Source organism: Cydia splendana, chromosome 12 (genome assembly GCF_910591565.1).
Source record: "Cydia splendana chromosome 12, ilCydSple1.2, whole genome shotgun sequence".
NCBI classification, from domain to species: domain Eukaryota; kingdom Metazoa; phylum Arthropoda; class Insecta; order Lepidoptera; family Tortricidae; genus Cydia; species Cydia splendana.
Window position 1 is genome coordinate 14,174,796 of NC_085971.1, and position 25,988 is coordinate 14,200,783.

The 25,988-nt window shown below is 40.1% G+C and overlaps 1 protein-coding gene and 1 long non-coding RNA gene across 2 annotated transcripts in view; both read right to left on the reverse strand.

Annotated features, from left to right (window-relative positions):
* Positions 1–25,988, reverse strand: part of LOC134795744 (uncharacterized) — a 333,124-nt gene that overhangs the window by 4,640 nt on the left and 302,496 nt on the right. The window lies entirely within an intron of this gene.
* On the reverse strand, positions 315–25,826 carry LOC134795650 (uncharacterized). Its single transcript, XM_063767557.1, has 11 exons — positions 25,469–25,826; positions 20,646–20,763; positions 16,827–17,020; positions 13,920–15,690; positions 13,105–13,300; positions 11,155–11,407; positions 9,189–9,299; positions 5,540–5,707; positions 3,677–3,884; positions 2,783–2,921; positions 315–1,826 (listed from the first exon to the last, which is right to left on the reverse strand). Exons 1-11 carry the CDS (start codon positions 25,484–25,486, stop codon positions 1,487–1,489), a joined length of 3,516 nt encoding a protein of 1,171 aa, XP_063623627.1. The 5' UTR covers positions 25,487–25,826; the 3' UTR covers positions 315–1,486.

Below are 25,988 nucleotides of genomic sequence, written 5' to 3' on the forward strand. Positions count from 1 at the left end.
AAAAACTAGTATTACTATTAAAAAAAGCTTAGCGTGTTAGCCGTAAATAACCTCTTTCAGAAACCATACAAATCTAAACCTATTTCGTTTTCATTAATATATAATATTAAATTGACTAATTTTTAAGACTAAATATTTTTTCAACTTTTGGACACTGAACCGAAGTATTTTATTAAAGATAATTAATTACACATATATATATTTATTAACTCTAAGGGTGTTTGCATTTTCATTACTAGAACAATTTAGAAAAGCTCTATTTTATTTGCAATTTCAAACACTTTTTTTATTATATTTTTTGGTCATTTTCATACTAAGAAAATATTGTATTTCAAATAATAAGGCATTGATGTATTGCCTATATTACTAGAGAAGAAAAATTTCGTTCACATCCATATACATTTTTTTTCCCAAACAACAACAACAAATGTGAGATCAAAAAGTTTAATATCAGCAAAATGCTACTAATAATTTAATGATCTTCGACAATAGATATAATGTGATCATGTAATGATACGTGAATATTATTGTAATGTGTCAAAATAAGTAATATAAACCTCAATTTGAAATCGAATAATATTAAAAACAGGCATCCTTTCATACAACATACCAACGGCGAGATAATATATATCTGTTTATTTATATGTAACACTTATATCGTTATAACAATTTTATACAATAAAGTGACTACAGCTAAACATTTAGTCGTCGATCTCAGGCATCCCATATCACATACAAGAGCACTCCTCCTCCGGCACTCAGTGCCAGACACCCACTTCTACAACCCATATCAACCACGAAGAGGACGAACGTCTGCAATTCACGTTACATAATTCTACCATTCACATACCAGTCTTCCTTTTTACAATACATCACTTTAGTTTCTCAAATGCGCTCTGGTAATTGTCCGGAGATGTTTGTACTCGACAGTACCTTTACATTTTCCAATGGAAGAGTATTAGGAAGATTATTCTACCATTATATAGAAATATGTATCATGAATTATGATTTTTACACATTTTTTTTTTATTTTTCAAATTATAACACCACAATTCCATATTGTCCAGGAGAGAACGCGGCTCCTATAGTTACTTAATACGTACACAATCAATATATACAATCGTTTCGCAGATTCAATTAGTTACCAAAATAAATAAATTAGGTCGAATGCATCATTAAGAGTTTCTTCAATTTATAGTCATAGCTAAGAATCAGCTTCCATTTCGAGCGGCAAACAAATATCATTTTGTACTTTATTCTAAAAAGTATCCGAATTTACACATAAAGTAATCCTACGCCTCAAATAAAAGAGCCTAATGTACAAAATATTACACATACAAAACTAAGCCCGGCGGCTAGCACCGCCCACCGACTCAAACTAACACAAGACTATTTCCATTAAAAAACCAAAACGTGCAGAGTGCTAACCGCCGGCCACTCTTTTTACATAGCCCCCGGGGGCGGCTCGTAAACATAAAAGTTATACTTACATTACGTACACGAGACAACTTCGTTGCACCTTAGGGAGCGTTCGACAGGCACGATTCGAGTCTTTCACAGTATTTACAACACTTATAAACAAATCACTGTCCGGGCAGTTCACTGTAGACGGGTGGTTCACTGTAGACGGGTGGTTCACTGTAGACGGGCGGCTCACTCGGGCTTGCCGGGCGCGCGGTGCGGGTGGGGATGGGGGTGCGGGTGCGGGTGGGGGGGGGGGGGGCAGCGTGTCGTGGCGCCGGTACATGAGCAGGTACGGCATGCGCGGCGGCTTCGGCTTCAGCACCGCGCCGTCCGACACCGGCGTCACTGTCGAGTCGTCGTATCTGGAAACATACTGTTGCTTAGGATGGTATTCCATCTCACTCTCTCATTAAGCAAAATGTGAGGCGCAAATACACGTTGGACCAAGAAATTTGACAAGTGGAATACCACCCTTAAGCACAGAATAATTAATAGTACTACCGTACAGAAAGGAAACTTCCTACAAAAACGAAGTTTAACAGCGGTTCATGGTCAAATCATGCTGCATGCCTTTCTAATATATGGCACTATCCCTTTCGGCTATTTAGGGTTGTCAAAAATCAAGTGATTACCTTATCTGTGGTCGTGCACGCAAAAGGAAGTCAAGTGGTGCCAACCCTAATAATTGCTCGGAGCAATGCTGAGCCGAGCGGAGCCGAGTTTGACCGAAGTCATGAGCTTCGCACCCCTGCCTTAATGCGAGCCAACTCGATCTGATCGTGTTGGCTCGCGAGCCAACCCGGTATCCATTGCGCGCGGCTGCCTCGCGAGCCAATGTTCGATAGTTTGCCGCGCAATATGGAGACAGGCCTTTACATACACAGTAACCACAGTATCGACAATATGCTTAATAATAGGTAAAAAAATGCATTTCCACGATTTTGTCTAAGACAACGTTTCGCGTGCTTGTTGATGATAGTCGTGAACCTAAACTTGTAGAATGGTTTATAATCACTATGGCACTAAATTGATTTGAAGTATCACGTACAATTACGAAACGACCCTAATCTGCAAAAATTAACAATTAGACAATGTGGCATCTGTAACGCAATTTACCCTTTTCCAGGCATAGTACGATTTATCAACCATATACACATGCGCAAAATGTGAACCGCCTTGAAATTATTCACCAAAACTTACAATTCGAAAAAGGGTTAACAATGTTACATGATTAAAAAGTTAGACTTGAAATTATTCACCAAAACTTGCAATTTGAAAAAGGGTTAACAATGTTTCATGATTAAAAAGTGAATCATACCTGATCCAGCCCGCTTGCCCGTGGAAGGTGTCGGTAACGTAATGCCCTTTCACCGCCTCCACTCCTTCATGGTACACCACCGCGAACAGCTTGTACAGACGCTGCTTGCCCGAATACTTGATCTTTGAAGACATGATCTCTGTAAATACATATTATTTTGAGTATAGAAGTTTTGGGTGAAAAAATAAGCAGGGGACAGCTACTTAATTTACTCAGTCATTGATGTCCACAAGTATGTGATTGAATCACTTTCAGAGACGAAAAATAATGTACCATCATTGTAGATTGATATATAATAGTTAAAAATGTCTACTAGTCTTTAATTTGTCTATTATAACTATAAGTCGTATGTTATTATCAGACATCGTAAATTTTATAGCATTTTTGGTGCAGCGAAGTGGTGTTAACGGTATTGGTATAGATAATTCCAACTGAAATGGTAAATTAAGGTTAATATTAACGTAATTAGCGCTAATTGATCATTAGGGTTGAAAATGTTTATACTAATTCCGTTAGCATCACTCCACTGCTGCACCGAAAATGCTATAAAATTTACGATGTCTGGTTATTATGAACAAAATAAGCTCAGTCCGGCGTCAGTAGGCGTAAAGGTGACCGTTAAATTGAAATACCTAACGAATATGAACCGTTTGTGCCCAAATAAACATAAAGTAAATAAAAACTAAATATAAAGATTGGTAACCTAATATTTCATTTGGGGCAAAATTTTGTCAGATTTTGTGATGTGTGATAAAGAATTGAATTTGTAATGTGATGATTAAATGCTGTTTCTTAAACTAAGTATTTGAAAACAAGAGCAATAAAAACTCTTCACAGTTTCTATGTGTTCACCAAATAGGACTCACAAAAATACATACGAAACAAGAAACTTACTCTGATCAATCTTCAGATCAACAGGGAAGTCAATATTCTTGACAATCTTGGCGGTGTGGCCCTCGGAGTCTAACTGGAAGCACTTTAGATGCAGCAACAGGACCACAGGCAGTTGTTCCAAGGACAACTGTTGCCATGCGTCCGAGACTCCTTCTAGTGTGTCCTTGCCCGCTAGGAGTTCAAGGGCATCCTTTACGCTCGATGCGCGCTGAAAAAGGATTAATTTTAGTATGGGCGGATAAAAGAAGGGTGGATTTTTGTGGTTTCTAGTTTACTCAGTTGGGTTTGTCTACAAGGACATGTCTTGGTCATGTTCAGAGACGAAAAATAGTAGCATCATAGTAAATGAGACTGGTAAAGTAGAACTTCACCATATAAACTGCGACGATAGTGCTATTGGCGTCGCAGCGCCTCTAGGCGAAGATTGGGTCGTTGTTGCGCGGACGTAGAGTTGAAATCGTTCGAAAGATATCCCCCTTAAGCTTTGGATTCCTAGGAAAGCGGTGCCGTCATATAGCGGCCGTCATGTAGCGGACGCAAAAAGACGGCCGTCTTTACGGTCACGACATGTGGAAAGTTACACTGCGTCATAACACACCCTGAGCCACCAAGGTCAAACGAAACGTATCCAGAAGAGAAAAAAGACGACCTTGATTTAGCTTTAATAATTTACTTGAAGGATGAACTATCATCAGAAGAGGAAAATAATCGTAGTGTAAGACCATTTATTAAAATCTCGTGGTACAGATGGTGCATTTGAGATTTTAGTAGAAATGGCTTCACCGCTATCAAATAAAACGTTCACGAAACTATCGACACCGTCAAGACGGCCGTCATGCAAATGGCGGCACCGCTTTTTGACGTTACGGTGTCAAACACCGCTCTCTAGGAAACCGCGCCATTTGGATTACATAGGCAACGTTCTAGTGACGTCATTCACCGCTGTATTACGGCCGCTATATGACGGCACCGCGCCACCTTACTAGCGATCTCTTATGGAAGTTATGCAAAATTATCAATTCAATTTGACGATACCTACGACGTTTTTAGGGTTCCGTACCTGAAAAGGAAAAAACGGAACCCTTATAGGATCACTCGTGCGTCTGTCTGTCTGTCTGTCTGTCCGTCTGTCACAGCCTATTTTCTCGTAAACTACTGGACCAATTAAGTTGAAATTTGGTACACATATGTAAATTAGTGACCCAAAGATGGACATGTTTTTTTATAATTTACTTAGGTTCGAAGTTATTTAAGAAAAAAGCCAAAAAATTACCATTATTAATCCAGACGGTTATCAGCGATTGAATCAGTACGAATATGAAGGTCGCAGTTGTACATGAAAACGTGATAATTACAGCGTCCGTCACTTATTTACAAGTCAAGAATTTAAAAAGAGACTGCCGGCCTAGCCAAGCTGACAATCGCTATCGCTTCGAAAACGAAACGCTTTGTCTCTCTATCACTCTTCCATATTAGTGCGACAGTGACAGTTGCGTTTCGATCGCTACAGAGCGTAAGCGATTGGCGTGTTGGCTACGCGGTCAGTTCCTTTAGCACGTCGATATAAACTGCCATTATACGCCTGCAGTTTGCCACACCGGCACAGAATAAATAATAGTACTAGGTACAGAAGGTTCACTCTCTAAAAAAACGCGTCTATTACGACAGAATATGACCACAAGGTGGCGCGCAAGCGCGAGTAGGCGTCCGTTCCGTAGCGGTGCGCGTCAATTACTACTGCTAGACACCAAAAATTGGTGTGGGCCGCATGTACTTGTAGTGACACGACGAAATCGCGGAGTGAGCCACGCATGATACTGGGAAGATTATGATGACCGCGTCCATCTGGTATTGGTTCCTCACCTCGATATCGAGCTGCAGCGTAAAGAAGGGCTGCACGGCGTCGGTGACGGCGTGCTGCGGTGCGCGGTGCAGGCGCAGCCGCGTGCGGCCGCGGAAGATGTCCGCCACCGGCGTGCGCCGCGCCGCCCAGCGCCGCTCCACGCAGCCCTTGTTGCGCGGACCCATCACCTGCAAGCGTACTCTGTTACACTGACTTGTTCCGGTTCTGTACGAGACTCAAAACGTATTAAAGCATTGCACCGAACATATAGTCCTTAAGAGCCCTTATTCCTTAGAGCGTTCACCGATTTTGCGAAATAACACTCGATAGATGGCGTTAGCGCTCGGTACGCGAGCGCCGGCAAAGCTAAGCGCGTTTCAACGCAAACAAAAATAATTTTGATACTTTTCAATTTAATTTGCAAGTAAATTTATTTTAACGTTATATTGGCACTCTTTATTTTATTTTATAAGCATGGTAGTAGTCAATAGAGTATATGTGTTGAGATAATATATAACCAACGACGAGTAAATAATAATGATTGTTTACCTCTGTACGAGGGTACACCAAAAAGTCTTTAGAATTGATATCAGCTAAACACATAATGATACGTTTTGATTATTGGTCATGATACATCACTTTTTGGTAATAAATTGCATAAGTAAAGACATAAATAAATTAATTACTTTTTATGCTATCGATAAACAATGACAATGACAGTAGGGTAGGTGATGTCTTAATATCAGTAAATTCAGGCAAGTTTTTGTGATCATTTAGGAACGATTTTCTCAAAATTTTTGGTGAAGAAGTCATAAAAAAACTTGGGGTTTTAAGAATGAATTAGTATTTAATAATATGCTTGTAAATTTTAATTTTCAGGCTAGGATGTCCTTTCAATATTAAAGGTAGTAATTTTAGGTCTTCACACATTTACTTGTTCAATTCAGAAAAAATAATGGAAACATACCACAAAAATAAATATGATGAGTAGATTAGGAGTTCTGGTTACCAACTCCTGACTCCATCATGAGAACCTGGACCTCATCTAGATCGATGGTGTTCGTCAAGGAAAAGCTATTGAGCCCAAACACGATGGAGTTATGATGAGTAGATTAGGAGTTCGGTGACCATTCCTGACTCCATCATGAGAACCTGGACTTCATCTAGATCGATGGTGCTCGTCGGGGCAAATCTATTGAGCCCAAACACGACGGAGTTATGAGTAGATTAGAACATCTGGTGACCATCTCATGATGGAGTCAGGAGTTGGTCACCAGAAGGGTCTCATGACCCTGGACCTCATCTAGATAGATTGTGCTCGTCGAGGCAAATCGATTGAGCCCAAACACGATGGACTTATGATGAGTAAATTAGGACTTCTGGTGATCATCTCATGATGGAGTCAGGAGTTGGTCACCAGAAGGGTCTCATGACCCTGGACCTCATCTAGATAGATGATGCTCGTCAGAGCAAATCTAATGAACCCAAACACGATGGAGTGATAATGAGTAGATTAGGAGTTCTGGTGACCAACTCCTGACTCCATCATGAGAACCTGGACCTCATCTAGATCGATGGTGTTCGTCAAGGAAAATCTATTGAGCCCAAACACGATGGAGTTATGATGAGTAGATTAGGAGTTCGGTGACCATTCCTGACTCTTATCATGAGAACCTGGACATCATCCAGGTCGTCCGGGTATAATAAAAATGCAAACCCTAACCAGAATTCAAGTAACACTGAAAATTTATCACATAAGCGAGAGTCGGTTGTTAAAATTAAATATGGTGTAAAAAATGTACACCCTTGGATCAAAATTTTCTAATCATAGTATACAGCACTTCTCGGAACTCTCTCGATGGTTACGAAAGCAACGAACGCCTGACGGTCGAGCACAGGTCCGTCCCCTAAGCGCACTCGGCGGAGACTGAGCGCGCGGTGTCGGTGCAGCGTGATTTATACGTCTTTAAAAAAAAAACCGGGCAAGTGCGAGTCGGACTCGCGCACGAAGGGTTCCGTACCATAATGCAAAAAAAAAACGAAAAAAAAAGCAAAAAAAAAACGGTCACCCATCCAAGTACTGACCACTCCCGACGTTGCTTAACTTTGGTCAAAAATCACGTTTGTTGTATGGGAGCCCCATTTAAATCTTTATTTTATTCTGTTTTTAGTATTTGTTGTTATAGCGGCAACAGAAATACATCATCTGTGAAAATTTCAACTGTCTAGCTATCACGGTTCGTGAGATACAGCCTGGTGACAGACGGACGGACGGACAGCGAAGTCTTAGTAATAGGGTCCCGTTTTACCCTTTGGGTACGGAACCCTAAAAAATAGATTTACGGCTAGGTAGGTCCTATAGTTATGATTTTTTTTTATGAGTAAACATAAAGTTACAATTTGATAAAATATTATTTTTGGGGCAAAATATAAGTCCAATTTGCGATAAAAAAATGTAATGTAACCCTGTTTTCACCAAAAAAATTAAGAAAACTCGGAAGGTATTTTATCAATTTTTTTAAATGAATCTTCGATTTTCAAGCATGTCAGCCCCTCGTACAAGATATGGTGAGTTGAATTGTAATGATTCATGTACCAAATGATTCTTGTTTACTGCAAAATTGAGAACCGAAACGACCCTTCTCACTGCAAAATTTGAAAAAGACTCCTAAGAAAACTCATTTATTTTAGGTTCAAAAAGAGAAAATGAAAATTTGAACGTTTTCAGCCCCTAGTTTAAGAAATGATTATTTAAGTACGTTATCAGTTTTTGAATAAATATCGTAATCTTGAATGAAAAAGGAAGCATTTTGCAAAATACGCTCGTCTGTAGGAGTAAGGACTCTTAATAATTAATACTTAAGGACTATAATTTACGATCCAGCTTCACCCATGATGCGGCTGCGTTCACATCAGGGAAGAACAAATCTAGGGAATCTCCAGGATATTTTCTCTTTGGGCTGTCATAGATAATGTGCTTTATCAACTCCATAGGAGGTCCACAGGAGCTCCACAGTCACACGCCGATGAATTTTCCAGCTACACTTGAACAAGTAATTCCCGCAGAGTCATGTCATGTTTGGTTCTAATTATTTTGTAGCTAGTTGTAGAAATGCAGGAATAATGAGGGATACAAAGCGTTAAATTCATTTCGCAGCGTCGGCCAGAATCAAATTAAATTCATTTCGCTGCAACAACTCTTTTAGTATTACATAGCGAATTGACTATTTGTAGATTTGTTGTACCTAAATAATTTCCATTACAACATAACTCAATACACTACACTAGTTAAATTTATAACAAAGTTTTATTTATTTAAAATTGACTAATAAATTAATTTTGAACATTTGTGAAAAAATTATGTACTTAGCAACTAATTCGAAGTAATTTGTGTGACACATTTTTCAATTGCCAATAAGTAATTAATGTTAATTTTACGCTTCGTGTTAGTTTATTTGCTCATGAACGGCTATGACCTACTAGCAATACTAAATTATAAGCGAATGTTTTTTTTGCGTGTTCAGATATTTGTGAGCGCCTTGTCTGCTCCGATATATCTGATGGCGACTGTATAATACGTTCCACGAGTGAACAAATTGTCATTATTTTGCCGCTAGTTACTCCTTGGCGGTGGAACAGCTAATATTACAAATAAACAATGAATATTACCTTCCATTCGTCATCATCATCGTCCTCCTCGGGAGGTTGCTCCTGTGTGATGATTCCATTCACTGGAGCAATCGCCTCCTTAGGCTCCTCCGGTTCCACCAGTTTCATCAGCTGAAAATTATAATAACATCAATGTTATCGCTTGATATTTCCACAGTTTTAAGGGCGGTATTATAATACGCATGTTAATTCAATACTGACTTATAATTCCAAAATGAGCCTGAATTTTGATGACCAAAATGAAATACTAAAAACTATAGGTACAATAGAGTTCACAAATACAAGCCAACATTCCAAATATACATAAACATGCCTCTAAGGGTGGTATTCCAACTATCCAATTTCTTTGTCCAAAGTGTATTGCGTCTCACATTTTGCTTTAATGAGAGAGTGAGACACACTGACATTGGACAGGTTATTCCACCGTAACCAACCTAAGATAGGTACGTACTGTAATAAGGTCGTGTTTTATGTATTTTTGGGTTGTTAGTTTGTGAAGTCGACCATACAAGTACATGAAGTACATAAAGTATTATTTTCTCAAAATTTAACAGATCACATAGTGGAATTTACACCGCAACTAAGTTTCTTATTTCATATAAAATAGTATTTAGTTTACTCAGTCGATGTTATCTACAAGGAAATGACTTTTAAATCATTTTCAGAGACGAAAAATAGTACCATCATTGTAAACTAGATTTGATCAGAACTAGATTAAGAGTTGTTTTTGTTTGTACAATAGCGTATACGTAATAGCACAACCGTACTGCGTAGGAGCTATCGGTAATCTAGATTCTAGACAAAAACATGTGCAACATGAGACCATTTGTTATGCAATAAAAGTATAATAGATTAGGATAGGATATTTTTTTGCTCAGTAATGTTGGTCGCGACTCGCAAATTTTGGCAATCAGCCATATTCACTGAAAGGATGTATATTGTATAAATTCAGCGGTCGGCAACCTTTTAGGAACCAAAGGCCACATAGTAGTTAACGAAGTTGACGCGGGCCGCACTTTGTTAATATTTGTGACTTTATCAGACATTGTCGTTTGTTAATATTACATACAAAATAACCAGGGAGGTTCGTGGGCCGCCTGTTGCCGATCGCTGTATAAATTAATACATCCAAACATTGTTTAAGTTAACACTTTAAACTCTCGCGTTTTGTACACATATTTAATTACACAAACGGGTCTACCGAGAGGCGATTGAAATTAAAAAACACCCTAAAAATTTCAATCGTGAGGACGGGTACAAATTATCGTCTACTTGGGGACCAGTGATTCAAATGTTGAAACCAGCGGATATATCTTCGGACCAGTGTACGGATACTGTGAGTGATGCGTGTCGTGCCGCGGACAATAAACATTAAACTTTAACGGGTAGCTGCAATTTCTTTGTCTACCCCGAACATTTTTATAAACTAATTTCGGGTAGTTTAGTGGTGTTTTATTAATATCTCCGTTGACATTTGTTGGGACGTCAGTCTTTCCGTGACCACAGCTGGTGCAACTCAGCTGAAACGTCGGAATTAAAGGTAAAAACAATGAAATTATACCGCGGTAGACCCGTTTGTGTAATTAAATATTGTTTAAGTTTCCTTTAGCGTTTATAAACGATTATCACAGAAAACAAAGTACTTACAGCCCGATAGCACTAGAGGCGACCCGGCTCAGACTTGTACGCTTTAGTCTAAGACCTGTACGTATCTTTAGGTATTCAAAAAAGAGTAAACAAAATCTACTCTCAAATGGCTTCTTAAGCCTGTTGAGGGTAAATGAAAACATTACATGATCAAATGATGTAGGTTAAAGTTAGCTCGTTCAGTGACAAATCCAGGTGGTTTTGTATTTAGTTGGCTAATCAAGAAATGTTATAACTACCCAAAAATGTACAAATTATTTATTTACTTTTGTAAGTACTTAAAGATACAGAGTATAAGTATAGGGCTCAATATACACACCTCGAGCATCTCATCGTTGAGCGAGTTGAGCAGGCACCCCAGGAACTCCTCGGCATCCTCCTGGCGGCCCTCCTGCGAGCCGGGGAAGGGCCTGAGCGCGCGCAGCACGCGCAGCCCCGCCGCGCCGTCCAGCGGCGGCCCCGCCGGCACCTGCGGCGCGCCCGCCTCGCCGCGCCCCGCCCCGCCCGCCCCGCCTACCCCGCGCGCGCCGCGCCCCAGCGCCAGCGGGCTGAACTCGTAGCACAGCTCCACCCTGGATGATGACTTACGTTTATGTAACTGTCCTTAATCAAAGACGAAGCAGGGACACAGTGTAACGGTCGCGATTGGTCATTTCATTCTCCTGTGTTGGGGCCTATTTCTCAGACGGTATTAGACTAATATTATTAGTCCACGAACTGTCAAACCGTATGGGTTGCCATGACAACACACTAATAATATTAGACTAATACCGTTCGAGAAATCGGCCCTCGGTCGTAGAATCAGACCAAGCTGGCAACGACTGATAGCACAGACTGTACAAACGTCATAATTTCATAGAAACTTTCTTCTTCTTCCCTCGCGTTATCCCGGCATTTTGCCACTGCTCATGAGAGCCTGGGGTCCGCTTGACAACTAACCCCGAAAATTGACGTATTCATAATAAATTTCATAGAAGCTTTGCCTTTAAAATAACACTTGCGCAGTCTGTGTTATCAAACTCGTTGCCAACTTAGCTTGGTCTGACTCTAATAGGTAATTCTTCGGCCTTGAAACGACGATCACAACATCATATAGAAAAACAATACGAAATATACGTTCTCACATTAGCGTGAAACTACGATCCTCACTACCTATAAATGATAAATATGTGAAAATTGCATAACAGAGTCATATTCACAACTTCGTAATAGAGTATCATTATCAACAATCTTTCTATATGAACGAGGGAAATTGATAAACTTACAACTTTTTTCTTTACAGATATTATAGACCTAAATACTGAATAAACCTTTTCCCATAGTTAACCGAGCGTTAGCAAAAGTCTCCGTTTCAGCTTTGTCAAAAATGCTTTCATATGTCCCGGATGTTCTCCTTTACAAGTCGCAATTCTCAACCGATTCTCTTGAAATTTTGTAAGCAGGTTCGATAGTTATATATTTATTGTCGATTCTGTTTTTGGAAATTTTTCAAAATGGCGTAGCCATACATTTATTTAGTTCTAAATTATGCTCACAAGGTCTCACAGAGCCACTAGTAATATGTTATTTAACTGAATGCGTAGAATTGATTGCTTGTATAATTACAAACAAATTGCTACAAAGTAACATTCTGCACGATCTTTATCAGTTACAATTGTTTCCCTGCCTTGTATAAGCGCTATTATGCAAGGGCATTACTTATCTCATATCTTCGTACTTAAACTTGTCCATGAACTGATATGTTTGCAATATTTTATAGTTTACTCAGCAAGTTTTGTCAACAAGAAATGATTTATCGTTTAAACCATTTTCAGAGACGAAAAATAATACCATCATTGTAAACTAGACATTGCAAACTGGTAGAATTCAAAACTTTTGGTGTAACAATTTCTTCAAATATTTGCTAATTTTTTTTTTCCAAATGCAGTAAACCTTTTGCGTAACTTTTTTTATATCTCAACTTACCCGATGAATTTTATAAATATCAAACGAAAAATTCGAAATCTCGGCTTATTTATTGATTGAGATATTCCGCATGTGTAAAATTGTGCAAGTAATTATAAAATGCTTGACGATTTCCTTTCATACGTCAATAGCCGGGTCCACACAGAGCGAGCATATGGACATGCCTCGCGCGCTCCGCCTCGGCCGAGGCACGTCTACACTGGCCGTTTTGTGCGCTAGGAAATTGCCTCGCGCGTATGCTCGCTCTGTGTGGACCCGGCTATTAAGGAAACTAACACTCGAAAGAATTGAAAAGTTGACTTACATGGAGTCAATGACGGGCGTGCTAGACTTGCCACGTCGGGTTTGGTAGGGCAGTGCCTTCAGCATGTTGTAGAAGGGAGGACACGCGATCAACGCTTGTAGGATCGAGTTGACGTAGCAATAGTTAGAGCGGTTCGTGAGGCCGCGGGGTAGAAGCGTCACTGGCTTGCTGTCCAGCTGATATTTGGACAGGAATTCTGAAAATAAGAAATATATTAAAGAGACTATAAGTAAAACAATAGTTTTAACCTTTTGAACGCCACAGACGGCAATTGACGTCAACGCAAAATCGTGACAACGACGCCAAAGACGGCATTTGACGGTGATCGTTTTTTGATGAAAATCTACTGAAAAACACCCCACTTTTAGGTTGGCATTATTTATTCACAAAACCAAATTTTACCCCCGTGGCGTCAATGGCACGGCAAATGGATGCGCCGTTTGGCGTTCAAAAGGTTAATGCTCTGAGACAGGAGTAGGCGAAATGTTATAAACGCAAAATATTGAAACTTAAATAGAAAAATCAAGTTAAAACAGATTTAGAATGTATTTAACTTTGACCGCCAGACGTCATCTGACGCGTGCGGCTACAGAAATATCAAACTTCGTGTATTCCGGCAAGGTTCACGATAACGCACCGCGCATGATAAGCGGGTGTTCAAAGGGTTAATACTTAAATGGAGTTCACTAGTATCTCTTTAGATAAATTCTTAAAATATTTCGACTTAGCTCTTTACAAATAAGACATGAAATATCTTAGTCACTGGAAATGATCAACTGATTTCAATGATATTCAGACATTTTGAAAATATTTACCTCCCATCCTGTAAGAGTTTGGGTCATCAGCGAATGGCGAAGGCTGCACAGGCAGCGCTGGCGTAGGCTCCTTCTGAATAGGAACCTCCCGGACCTCGGGTACAGGTTGGCTGGGAGATGCCGGTTTAGCAGCAGGGGTTATACTAATGGCGTTCACAGAGGTCTTCTCGGAGTAAGAGATGGCGGTAGGTGCGGCGGCCGGCCGGGGCATAGGGGAGCTTTTATCTGGAGCCGTTATTTGAGATGGAGACGCGTCAAAAGGGCCCACTTTCGCTACTGGTTTTTGAATGCTAGCCGTCGCTGGTGGCGATACTGTGGTCGGGCTTGGGGGCTCTTCAACTGGTAGAGGAGCGGGCGGCAAAGCTGTCACTGTGACCGCTGCAGTCTTGCTTGAGAATAGACTTGCCCAGGATTTCCCTGGAGCCGGTTGCGGTTGAGGCTGCACCACAGGCGGCGGCAAGTCTCCACGGTTTCTAGGAGTGGGTGGTGGGGGGAAATCTGACGCAGTAGGTGCTGGGGGAGGCGGCTGAGGCACTGGAGGTGGTTCAGGCGCGGCTGTCGACTTCCTAGAGTGTCCGAAAGGTGATTTGTTAGTTACGATCAGCGGTGGCCCTTGCGAATGTAGCGTGATCGAGATAGGCATAGGCGCCTTGCTTGGCGGCAGCGGCGGATCGCGTTTAGGATGCTCGACCGGCGCGGCGGGGCTTGGGACTTCGGTAGTTTCACTCGTCGGTGACCTGTTAGCCACGTTATCCCTCTTCTGTCTATTGCCAAACGGCGCCTTTGGGGTAGATACTGCCTGTTGTACAGGCACGGCTGCTTGAGGAACCAGGGGCTTAGCCGGTTGCTTGCCTCCTGAGAATGGGGCTGCTGGGCCTTTCGTAGTTTTATTTACCACTGGAGGCATCTTATTCGCAGCGGGAACTTGACTCGCAGACGCCATCGGCGGGAACGCCTTAGCAGGTATCTGATTAACTTCAGGTGCCTTTTCATTCGCTACCCAAGCTGGCTTGACGGTTTCTACTTTAGGGGTAGGTGAAGTTTTGTCACTGGCAGGTTTTTGTTCTATCGGTCGTTCTGTCTGCTTCGGGCTGCCCGGGCCCTTGCTGATGGTCAGATCTTTAATAGGCAACGATTCCACAGCAGAGACGGTCACCGGCGGCGTCTTCTGTTCTTGACTTTTTTCTGGCGGAGTGTACGATTTATTCTGATTGTGCGATTGGACTACGAAGTTTTTAGCGTGCACGTTAAACTGGTGCGGAGTCGACTGATGTGGTGGTTGAGGCTGTATAGGTATAGGTGGTGGATGTGGAGGTGGTGGGAGATACATAGGTGGCATGTATTCTACGCCACCGTCTACGGGCGGGCCGTATGGAGGAGCGTAATGAGCGCCAGCGTAGTAAGCATCTACAGCTTCCTGCTCCATCACAACCTCTTGTTGGTATTCATCAGGCTTGTCTTCGCCTTCGACGGGGATCTGATATTCTTGGTAGTAAGGCGGGTACGCATAAGGTCCGTACATTAGAGGTTGATATACGGGTAGGTGGTAGAGGGGGGCTCCAGCCTGGGCCTGTGCAGCGGGGTAGTACTGTGGGTACTGGACGTAGTAGGGGGGTGGCTGGGGAGGTGGTGGGGAAGGAGGGCGCTTGCCGCGGCGGTCGCGGCGATGGTTGCGCGGCGGGCGGTCCACTTGTGGCGGCGGCGCGTATTGCGGCTGGGGAGGCTGGTAGTATTGCCCCATGTAGCCGTGCACGTTCACGTTGGCGGTGACCTGGAAATATTAGCAAATTTTTAAACAGTTCAAAACTGTAGCCCGATGTTGAAAATTTAAAAATTGTAAAGGCAATTTCGTAGCATGTATTATTATGTATTCTAATAAATATTCACTGCGCAAGTTTTTTTCATTGTAAGTGTTAAATTAATTAAGGCAGCCACATAATGTTAGTTTTGTAAAAATATGACAGAGAATTCCTCAATAGATAAATGTTGTTCATTCATTATAAGATTTATACATTCATTAATTATGCAGTCAGTGGCCTGTGTCACTCTTTTTAACAACTTGTCTGGGGGTCATTCATTAGGGTCAAATCATTATTGAACATGACCTTTCTAGGTATTAACATAATCTTGCATATTTCATGTTTGTAGTTTTATGATATCCAGCAGCGCCATCTACAGTGTTGATTTAAATATGGAACTGTGGTGTTCCAAATATGTTTTTATATGAATTGCTGTCAAAATCGGTACTTAATAAAAACACAGCACTGAATGCATTCGACTGTTTACGTGTACTATTTTATTAATTATAATGTTATTGGGTGCAAGTGTTTTTTTTTACTTTTACTTTTGTATGTATGGGTGGATCAACCATTTTTTGTTATTATTTTTCTGTCCCGTTAGCGAGGAAACAAATTTTAATGTAGCAGATTGTTACAAGGATTTTTATTACTCGGTCTACTGACATAGTCTGGACGACATATTATGGAATGGGCTTATAATTACAACAAAATTGCATTTTTGGTGAATTTTAATGTTAAAAACCAAGCTTTAATTTAAACAATGTTCCAGGGGAACAACGTAGCGCTGTGGCGCGCGAGGCGCCATCTATATCAGTAGTGTACCCACCTTGCTGACGTACTCGTTGAGCGGTGCTACGGGCCATTGCTGCGGCTACAGTACTCGCCTGGCTGACGTACACGTGCTGCCACCTGCCACTGCAGCAATAGCATTCTGGCTGACGTACAAGATGGGCAGCGGCACGGGCCACTGCTGCGGCTACAGTAGCACTTACCTGGCTGACGTACACGGGCGGTGCCACGGGTCTTTGGTTTGGCTACTACACTCACCTAGCTGAAGTACACGTTGGGCAGCGGCACGGGACACTGCTGCGGCTACAGTAGCACTCACCTGGCTGACGTAGACGTTGGGCGGCGCCACGGGCCACTGCTGCGGGTAGGCGGGCGGGGGCTGCGCGTAGGGCGGCGGCGGCGGCGCGCGCTGCGGCGAGTGGGGCGCCATCTCGCACTCGCCGCCCGACAGGCTGTCCAGGCTGCTAGACACGGTGCGCGGGCCCAAGGTCGACGAGGAACACGAGGACAGATCTGCGGTCAAACATGTTGTGAGTGTGTTATCCAACCCGAAAATAAAGCCTAGCCCAGCGAAATAAGCGCTGGCTAACAAATACATTGACAAGCCTATTTGCTACTGACTGTACCAATGAGATTTTCGGACGTATGTGTATGAAATACCATTTGATATTTAGGTGCCACTGGCTTTTCGACGGAAAACATCGTCTAGTTAGCAAAACTTCTCCTGACATATCTGGCGACATCACATGACTTGTGACACACACTAGCGACAACGCACGACTTGTGACACGTGTCGCGCGATGTTGCCCGACATGTCGAGTGAAGTTCGGCAACGTCGCGCCGCTTCACCCCATGTCGCTGGTGACACGTCTCGACATTTGTCGCCTCTAGTGTATCCCTGACTTGAAGTTTACAAAAAAGGTTGTATATTAATGAATTCTTAGTTGTATCAATTTAATATCACGTCCTTTTTTGTTTTATAAAAGTCAACAGACACCTTAATTGTTTACAACTTCTGATGTCAATCGTTCTATTTCTACGAGTCAAGTATCAAATAGGTATGAAAATAAGAGATTGAATGCAATGATACACTACAAACAGAAATAAGAGCATTGCATTTGGAGTATTTTTGTATAACACAGTATCAGTATACAAGTGTAGTGTGAAGTAAACGCCTGGGCTGTTTGAGTAGTTGACAGGCCGTTATTACCTTTATTGCTTGGAATAAAGATTGAAGGTGGCAGTTATTGGGTCAGTGTTCAGGACTGGAACATTTTAGTAGATTATACAAGAGCATTAAGTAACCCATTTCATCCGAGGAAATTAACCGGTGCGAGCGTAAGCGAGGGCCGATATAGGTCTAGAATGAAATGGGCAATACTGCTTTTGACTTCGACTGCGAAGAAAATATAGAGAAATATCAAATATTTAAGGTTATTTTAAATATTTAAGGGTCTGAGGCGCAATATGGCCCTCAGGTAAAAAAGTTCGGAGACCCCTGCTATAGAGCTTAAAAAAACAACCGTCTTTCTTACTAAACACCAACTTTTAGAGAATGAGAACTGAAAACATTGTTACTTGCTTGTAAAAAAAACTACTCTACCGTTCATGTCTACATTTGCCGTACCGTAAGGTCGGGGTACTTTAGCCCTTACAAGGTTACTTTGTCCACCCATGAAAACCCATTTAATGAAATAATACATTTTTAAAAACGCCACTAAACGCTTACACAAAAACAGATTAATCACATAATGTAATTTTTAAGAATTTATCAATTCAATAAAATAGGTTTTCATGGGTGAGAAAAGTAACCTTGAGGAGCTATAGTACCCCGACCTTACGGTACCAAATTTTTGATTGTAATATGAGACTAATTTCTAATTTAAGCCGATCAAAGCAGTTTGATGTGTCTATTTTAACATTATAATCTCGGCTCTTAATAACGACTTGTAAGTTAAGGCGTTACTATGACGACTCACACAATACCTTTACATTTACACAATAGCGATTCAAACAATAGGATCATATTGCAAATATTACTTAAAGCAAAACCAAACTTTGCCTTGAAGATGCGGTCACACGATGCGCAATGGAGTTGTTCAGTCGAGTTGCGGGTGTATGTGTAGGAGGGCTTAAGGCATGTGCACACCGGCTGCGTGTGCGTGACGTGCACGTGTGCGTGCGGCATTGTAGTATACAGATCCTCATGAGAGACGGCACACCGCTTGCGTGACGTGTGCGTGTGCGGCTCCAACATTTTAGCGCACGTGCACGTCACGCACACGCAAGCCGGTGTGCACAGGCCTTTAGATCGCGTCTTGCGCAGTACCGTCTTTACCATAAGGGCACACGGGGCCCGTGCCCAGGGCCCCCATCCTCAGGAGGCCCCGCAGGATAGACAGTAACAGTATATTTGATTACCCATAATAAATAGAAGATCATAGTAGAAAAATGATAGTTTAATTTGCTTTCTTTACTTTTGAAAAGGGCACCCAATTTTTATGTGCCCAAGGGCCCCAGCATAGTTTAAGACGGCCCTGGTCTTGCGGATATGACGCTTAGCATCTAGGTCTTCAAGACAAAGTTCGGTTTTGCCACATTAGGGCATTTCATAATCCGGATAAGAATTGTTGATGTAGTCGCCATTGCCGGGAGGATTACATAAAGACCGATTTGCACCTTGACGATTTAAACACAGCCGGTTTGACAGATACATGTTACGATGTAATTTATATCTAAATTTTATTAGTAGGTTATTATTTAAAATTGCCTATGGCGTCTTTTTTTCTATATATAGCATATGTATTGTAATTTATTTTTCATTAAACCGGTCCGGTGTCCTTTACGAGGTTTTCTTACCAAATGATATTGTGTAAGTACATAAGTTCCAATCCAAGAAACTCATTAGTACCAACGCTATGATAAATACAAAAGTTTGTTAACTTAACAAACTTTGCTAAGCCGCTTCCATACAATCGAAATTACACTCTCTTTTTAAAATGTGTGATGCTTTTTCAATTTATAATATATAAGACCTTTTGTTACCACATTTAATGCAAAAAAAAACGACATGCTTAAATTGCATGAAACTTGGCATGAAAATATTTATGCCTGTTACCAACCTATGTAAAACTTCTATTTGCTCTAAAATCTTTATATTAGAAATTCTAGCAACGAAAACCAGTACCAAAAATAGATATAAAAAAATAGATGATGTTACTAGAATGTTAATGCAAAGGACTATGCGTCAAAACGGTCTCAAAACCAACAGAGTTGAGAGTTAGGTCATTACTCATTAGATAGGAATTTCTCTGTACTTCATTTATTTCTATGGGCACCAAGCGGAATTCCATTCCAGAACTGAAATATTGATATTTTAGTCAAAATGTCGTCACCCTTATTACCTAGGCAATAGAGTCCACCGCCGGGCGAGCGCGGAAAATCATTTGGTGTGCTCGCCTGGCCGTGCGCGAACATCTACCCTGCAGCAATTAAATTACTTACTTGGACTCTATTGCCTAGGTAATAAGGGTGACGACATTTTGGTTAAAATACCAATATCTCAGTTCTGCAATGGAATTCCGCTTGGTGCCCATAGAACCAAATTAAGTACATAGAAATACCTATCTAATGAGCTTACTCTCATTTCTGTTGGCGTTGGGTCCAGGCTCCATACAAAGTTGCCCATGGTACATTCATGTTATTTCTGAATGTCGTTTTAAAATGAGAGCGTAACTTAAATAGGGGGTGTTACTGCAATGTTCTGCCGCCAGAGTGCAGCACTAAGCTAGCTAGTAAACCAAAGAGTAACTTATACATACTGTGCCTTAAACTGTTTTTTGACAAGTTTTCACAGACAACAGAATATGACAATGATGCGTCAAGGCGGTTTTTGTTAACAAGGTTCTACCGGGCACCGCGAAAATCGTAATTTAGTTATCTGCCTCTTTATCGCTCGAATATACAAGAGTGATAGAGAGGTTAAATAACGAAATTTAGTTTTTCTTGTTTCGCGGTAGACACCCAGATTGTAATGGATTGTGGTAGTAGCGCCCCCGTACGCAGTTTCGCGTAAAATTCCCTATTACCTATATGGTGGCGGCTAGATTCATGCGAATAATTCTAAATTGGAACTCACCAATAGCAGGCTCGGTCCAACCGTAGCTCGAAGCCTCCGTCTTCCGCTGGTAAAGTGCACACTGCAAACTGCTTAGTTCCGCTTCTTTCACATCTGACAAGTCTAGGAACTCATATTCCTGAAACACGTCACGGATATATAGCCATGTATCTACATCGTGCGCAGCAAATGTGGTAACTCCATTTGAAAATTATAGACCGACCACTTAAATGAGTACTCGCCTGCGCGGTACGGGGGCGACGGGGTAGGACGACTAAGGGCGGCGGGGAAGGTGCGGGCTCCGTACGCCTGCCGCCCGCACCTTCGCCGCCACCCTTAGTCGTCCTACCCCGTCGCCCCCGTACCGCGCAGGCGAGGACTCATTTAAGCGGTCGGACTGTAATTCGATATTGTACAATCACCACACGGGATTGTTATACCAGGTTCTTGCTAAGTTGGAAATTCTATAGTGTAAGTATTGAACAACTAATTTAGCTAGGACCCTAAATGGCGCAATAATCCCGGAGCATGATGGTACCTTATTTTATGATAAGGTCGTCGGCCTAAGGCTGTATCAATTTTTTTATTTTAGTAATCATTGAGAAGGTTTGAGCCTGAACATTTTATAGTATTGTTATAGTGGGAAAGAAACAATCCTTTTGTGTTCATTGTTTAACCCTTTGAACACCAGACTTTGAATATGCCGTGCCCCGGACGCCAGGCGATCGCGATTATTTAAGCTAAATCTTTACACACTTCGCCGTGACAGTGTGAAATTGCCATCACAAACGTCAAGTAATGTCATTTGTCTAATGGCAGCTACACCATTTGTCACTGCAAAGTCGGTGCAAAATTAACCTAGCACTCTACAATATTATAAAGTAACTTTAAACAAACTCAAAGTGAGAGTCACAACACAACCCACAAATCCAAACAGTTCCAAAGCTTTCCAAAAGCCCCACGCTAAGGTATGACAATTAAATGAGTTACCAAATAAAGTTACAGCATTTGCTAAGCATGGCAGAAGAGCATACACACCAAATCCACAGATTCTGAGGCCAGACACATTCCTTAACTACCAGAAGTTTTAAGCTGTTCAGACAGGGAAGGCAGAATAGACTGCAATCATACTTAAAATGATGTATACAATAAAGTACTTTGTTCAATTTTACATCACTATTTGTGTAACGGTTTATGTACACATTCTACAGAATTATATCAACTTCTTTTCTACAGAATTTGAGGGTAATATTATAATTTCTCAAGTTTTTCATGAGTGTGTGCTGTGTGATGGGACAAAAAGGACCCATATTTTATTTGAAATATTTACACAAACATACTTTATGCGAAAGTCTTACATGGATCAAGTTCATGAAGGATATAAACTATGCCTTGTTAACTATGTAAATTCTTGATTCCAATAAACTCATAGAAATTAAAATAATATCGTTATTACGTTTATAAAAAAAAAGTTCCTAATAAAAATCAAGGCAAACCAATATAATTATGCAACATGCAGGTTTTATCCAAATATCTTCTATAATCATGATAGTTTGAACAATCTAACACTTTAGTACAAGGCAATGGTCTATTTAGAATTATTACAGCCACATAGTTAAAGCTTGATAATACTTTATGCATCTTAAAATCGTCATAGTTTTCAAATAACCCAATGTGATGTAGCGTTTTAAACATACACTGTATTTTAATGAAATAACGGTCAGTTAAGAGTGTTATTGTAGTGGAACAAAGTACTTCATTGCATAATCTTTTAAGTGCGACTGCATAGAAGTGATTGCAGTCTCATAATGTTCATAATACTGCTTTTATGTCATTGTCTAGGAAGTAGTATATATAAGATAGTGTAGTTTTTACATACATATAAGAACAATAGCCAAAAGTTGAGTCATTGTAATAGAAAGCTTACAATGAGAGTAAGGATTGACAGTAGGGCTATTAGCATCCTAATAAAAGAAGTAATTAATAGGGATATAGTCGTTTATACTCCTTACTAAGGTTTAAAGTTGATTTAATAATTATTAGGGTTCCGTACCCAAATGGTAAAAATGGGACCCTATCACTAAGACTCCACTGTCCGTCTGTCTGTCTGTCACCAGGCTGTATCTCATGAACCGTGATAGCTAGACAGTTGAAATTTTCACACACAGTTAAAAAGGCAATAGAGTCCGTCTAAGCTAAGTTTGCACCAACTTGTATACAACAAAGTGAGGGAGTGTCATTATTAAACATCTTATTTTCATAGAAATTTGACATTATTGATTTATAGATATTACAGAGGGCTTGGTCCAACTCTATCAAGGAGAGTTTGCCATCCACTAGTCACTCAAAACCTTTGCTATACTACCTGTAAAAAAAACATGTTTGTCTATAGACTCTATAGTATCAGCCAACATCAGTTGTTAGGTTTGTATATACAGATACATACTATAGACACAAACAAAAAATGTTTAAGTACCATTTACAGTAGAGTGCAAATATAATAGCAGTATATTTTATACTATAGTCAATAGAGTGAATAATTTCTAAAAATAGGTCCACCAGCCTCAAGCAAGCAAACAAACCAAGTAGTCAGTCAAAAATCTACAATAAAGTCTGAATGACGGATCACAGTACACTCTGAAAGGAATATCCTCTATAAGTCTTGATAAATGCACTCTAATATAAAGGTTATATTATATTTTAATTTACTCTATGATTAAATTGCAGTTGATTTATCAGAGTTTGAAGTTCAGTGACTCAATTGCACTATTTGACCCTTTTAATTGTTCTTATAAATTAGGATGCCTTTATAGCTGTCATAAGACCAAAGGAGATTAGCTAGGTAGCGATATGTGCTTAAATTTGATTTATTTTGGATTTATGTAAGTAAATTTTAATAATGTACCTTTTAGGTACATAATTAAAAAAAATCTGGTAATTCACTAAAATTTCTGACATTTTCATTTTCCAGCCGCATTCCTGACAAACGGCCAAAATTCCTGGCATCTGGTAACCCTATGAGCATAAAGTCCTTTTCATCAGATTATATGTCATATAATTATATTGGTGGATTCACCTGAGCTGGTACTAAATGTCTAGAGACACACTAACTCTGTATGGCATTTGCAACATCATTTCTATGAAAATATTATGTCAATGTCATCCTCTCACTTTTTTCTGTTCGAGTCAGTGCAAAGTTAGATTAGACGGACTCTGCAACCGATGTGACATGAAACTGTTGATTACACATACAAGTATGGCCAACTAACTTTCCCGAGGAAAAACAACAATTATGATCAATGATAGACCTTATTCATGTCAATATAACTTAAGTTAAATATCACTGGCCATTCAGCGGGGTAATGCCGCCAGTATTTTTGGCACATTTGATCCGGGAGACAATCAGAGTGGGGGGTAATATTTTATTTGTTAAGTTAGTTTTACTCATTCTTAGGTTTATTTTAGTTTATAATTTTTATGTTTAATCAATTTGTTTTACACCAAATAAAGATTTATATAGTAGTTAAATAAATACTTATTTTAGTTTATTGCAAAACTGATATCCAACAAAAATATTACTATTTTAAATAAAAGGACCTTATTCATTATTTCAAGAGTTGTATTGATTATTTGTAATGCTAGTGTGCAATAAAATTAATGTAGTTATTAACAGAAAAGTCAGTAACATTTTATTTCAATCAGTGTAATGTTACAAGTTTTGTAACCAACAAAAGGGGCAGTTTTAATAATGATCTATAAGTCTATAGGTACCTAGCACCGCTTCCATAATATAGACAGTAAACTTATTTTGCCTGTAGTTTTCAAGTACTTAAGTGCTTTGTCATATTGCAAGTGCTAAAATGTATTTTAAAAGCAGCACAGATACATTAAAACAATCTAATTCAACAAATTTACATTTCAAGTAAGTATCCTATTTGAGATATTTAAGTAACTCACCGTTTGTAATTATAGAAATTGGAAGAGTTTGAGGTTACTTTCAACTAGTTCCTTATCAACTATACACAGTTATAGAATATAAGCAATGAAAGTGACAGTGGAACAATTTGAAGACAACTCTAAGAAGCACATCTGTGGTTATGAATTCAACTTCAACAGAACTACCCAAGATCAGTAGGCTTGTATTTTAGTGGAAAAGTAACCTTGAAGTTATCCGCAAAACTAAGATACATTGACACTTCTTCCCAAGATGAACATTGGACTTTTTTACATTCACTGCCTGTCAAATTTGTAGGTTATACATAACACCTATTGATGAAACACCAATTTTAAAGCACAAATACATGATCAGAAACTTTTAAATACACTTCGCGGTGTCCCAACGTGCAAAGTAGAAGTATATTACGCAATTCTGTACCAAATAACAACAACAACAAATTACGCACATGTGGTTTGTACTCGTGAAATAAGATGCAATAGTGAAAATGACATACCTAAAAGCAATGTTTATTGAACCAACTTCCATTGCAATCCTTTTCGATTTAAGCGTGACTTTCAGCCTCTAATCGTGCCTCTTAACAACGCAAAGCTGTAAAATATGCGGAACATTTGGAGGACTATAAGATGGCGTAACAACGCTCGGGCCGAGTTGCCGGGCCGGGTGTCAATTATGTATTGACAAATCAACACTCTGAAGATTCTTTATCACATTACTCGAAACTGGGCACCATCTATTTATGAAAACTATCACCACTTACCTTCCACGTGCCCACAATTTCTGGAAAGAGATATTTTTTCTAATGTAATGGCCAGTTTCAAAATCACCAAAACAAGAAACAAAAGCCAAACAAATTAAAAAGTACATGTGGAATGTACAGTCTGCTTACCGTTTTCATCAAATCCATGGCCTTTTAGAGAACACCATTACGAATTATAACGCGGTTAATATTGCACACGAATTATAGTCTTATAGACAAATCTTGGAACGGGATCTACGCTACGTCGAGTCGAGGCCATGCAGCACTCACTCGACCAACAATACTACAGAACAGGATGTGACAAAAGCCGCGCTCATTCAATTGACTAATTTTAGCCAATAGGAATGCCGGACTGCTTCCATAGACCCCTAACTGAAATAGTTTTTTTTTAGTTTTGTGCTAAATAAAGTTCACCATGCACGTACAGACTAAACATGACTACCAACCTAAGAAATTTATCGAATGCTTCAGCTACGCGTCAACAGATGGCGCTTTTCTTAAAACAAATGTAACAGCTATTCACTAACAACCGTGCATTTATTTCTAGTACGCTCAATCTTGTAGCTATGCCCTGAGAATAACTTATGCAGTCTTCCGGTTTGATTGAGCGTCGAGACGAGAGTGAGGTCCCGAAATGACGGAGTTATGG